At 37.5% G+C, this 2517-nt stretch overlaps 1 protein-coding gene across 1 annotated transcript; it reads left to right on the forward strand.

Annotated features, from left to right (window-relative positions):
- Positions 1 to 353: 353 nt before the first annotated feature.
- LOC108258528 (F-box only protein 48) lies at positions 354 to 2261 on the forward strand. The gene is made up of 3 exons (XM_017457221.3): positions 354 to 503; positions 1074 to 1399; positions 1580 to 2261. The coding sequence occupies exons 2-3, from the start codon at positions 1103 to 1105 to the stop codon at positions 1739 to 1741; spliced, it is 459 nt and encodes a 152-aa protein (XP_017312710.1). The 5' UTR covers positions 354 to 503; positions 1074 to 1102; the 3' UTR covers positions 1742 to 2261.
- The last annotated feature ends 256 nt before the right edge of the window (positions 2262 to 2517 follow it).

Consider the following 2517-nt stretch of genomic DNA (forward strand, 5'->3'; position numbering starts at 1 on the left):
GCATTGCGTTGTTTTCAATGCAAACGGTTTAAATTTGACTAAATGCACTAAGGGAACTGTTAGACTATTGTTTTTATTTTTAGTCATTGTTTATGTGAATTTTTTTTTTTTTTTTTAATGTACACATTTTAAATATTTGTCTTGGAAACGTTTGGAAATCTGTGCGCATGCGCAGAAGCACCTCTCGCCATGGGTTACATCTTTCGAAACAACAATCTTTTTTATATATATATTATTATTATTCCTTGACTAATTCATCTAATTAAACCATTCGAACACTTTTATTTAGTTTCATTTATATATAGTGGTTGTGTATTTTTTATTTTTTTTTTACTAATATATTTAAACGTCCGGGGGGCGGGGGAGAAGAGTCCTTACAGTAATTTTTCGAAACCGCCGCGCATGCGTAGTGTGAAAAAGGCGGGTCCTGACGCCATAGCTGTCAATACAGAAGACATTTAAACTGTGAGCTGTCACAAAGCGAAACAAGCTGGAGAACCGGGGTGAATGTTTACTATTTCAGCTAAATAGTTATGATTTTGATTGTCAAATAATGGCTTATACAGTGCGTGCCTCATATTTACGATTATATGTTTTGGGAAAAGACGCTGAACTTCGTATTTGAACTTCGTACTGCATTTTCTTGGCTTGTATTCAATCGCTGCTGTATACAGCTGTATAATGTTATGGTAGCTCCTTATGTCGTTATCTCATTATCTCATTTCTGTTTTTATATTATTGAACACATTTATTTGAGTGATAAAGAGAGATTTATCATATATATAAATATATATTATATTATATTATATTATATTATATTATATATGATTTTTTTATATAGTAAAGGGGAAAGGGGACGTGAGGGCATTTATGGCATTTTGGGATACCGATACAGTTTATAGCTAAAATCCCAATATTATTAACTAGAAATTTCACTAGAATTGGCATCCAGCCAATCAGGACTACGCTCTGTCATCGTCAACATAGACTCTGAGCTGCGTTGCCATGTCATACATAATCACCGAAGTCCGCTCGAGTCAAAACCATGTCATTAATTCAGCTCTTATCTGTAGTTAAGAGGCGTGTACGGCGATGCTGAGAGATGCAGCATGTCTCTAAAAGGAACATCAAGCCCCGTGCTGTTGGAGAAGGAGTCGTCTCCTTGATGTCCATCAGGAATGGAGGACCAGAGCTGAACTTCACGGAGACACTCCCTACAGAGATGAGTGTGAGGATCTTCAGCGAGCTGGACGTGAAGAGCCTGTGTCACGCCTCGGTGACGTGCAAACACTGGAATGTGATCATCGAGGAAAGCGATAACCTGTGGAGGAACCACTGTCTGAGCTGCGTCTGTCACAGGGAGGTGGACGGGGACCGGAGCGATGGACTGTCCTGGAAGGTTGGTCACTCATGTACATGGTATGTACAGTATAATACGGGTGGAAGAGAAATCCACGGTCCAAAGTATGAACAGCACCTCGGTGCTTGTTAGTCTCACCGAGCCTAAGATCTGAGATGAGGAATGTCTATTCAGTATGTTTACACTTTCCATTTCTTCGTTTGTTTTTTTTCCCTCTAGGTGACTCTGGTGCGTAATTACAAGAAGAGCTGTGTGAAGAGAAGATGGTTAAAGGGAAAGTACAGCAACGTCCGCTGTGCTGAAGATCTGCCCCAAAACAGCATGTGTCCTCTGGATGTAGAGACCTGGGGGGAAATCCTGGAGGCAGAGCTCGAGAGATAAAGAACACAGATGTTTACAGTGTTGATGAAATACTCCACCGACTACCTCCTGAGCACAAACACGAGCACTTGCTTTTGCTCTTTTTATGTAATGATTGTGTATATTTTTTAAAAAAACGTTTTTAAAGAGTCCGATCTGTGTTAGAGACTGATTGATGAATGTCATAATTGCCAGGAAGTTGGCGTGAGAAATGATCTTATTCATACGATTAGTCAGGACAGACTCTCTTCATGTCGATTGTGAGAAAATTGTCAGGAAGGAGAGATGAAATTGTAAGTCAAAGATTGCAAAATGGAACACGTATCATTTCCTTTTATAATTTGTTCCATCAGCAGTGACAACTTCACTTTTCTTATTTGTAAGTTTGTTCGTTTTTATAATCATTATTATTGAGTGGGTTTTTTTTTAATGTAATATATTACCTATATGTTAAATTATCTCGCTGATCTTCATATCAGATGGTGTCACTCATATTGCTGTGTCAACTAAATGAAAAAATTAAAAACACAATATACTACGGTGCCCGCTTTTTCATTTCTTTTCTTTAGATTCAAAACTTGAATAATGAACATTTTCCTTTGATGCATTGACTAATTTCGTTTTCTTTTCTTTCTTGTTTTTTTTTTGTTGACAGAACTAAAGAAAACCCCATTTAAATGCCATGTCAATTTGTGAAAATGTAAATCAGGTTCTATAACAACAGAGAGAAAATTCAGTGCTGTGAAAAAGTATTTGCCCCCATCCTGATTTCTTCTGTTTTTGTGTATATCTCGTAC

This window comes from Ictalurus punctatus, chromosome 26, assembly GCF_001660625.3.
Source record: "Ictalurus punctatus breed USDA103 chromosome 26, Coco_2.0, whole genome shotgun sequence".
Lineage (NCBI taxonomy): Eukaryota > Metazoa > Chordata > Actinopteri > Siluriformes > Ictaluridae > Ictalurus > Ictalurus punctatus.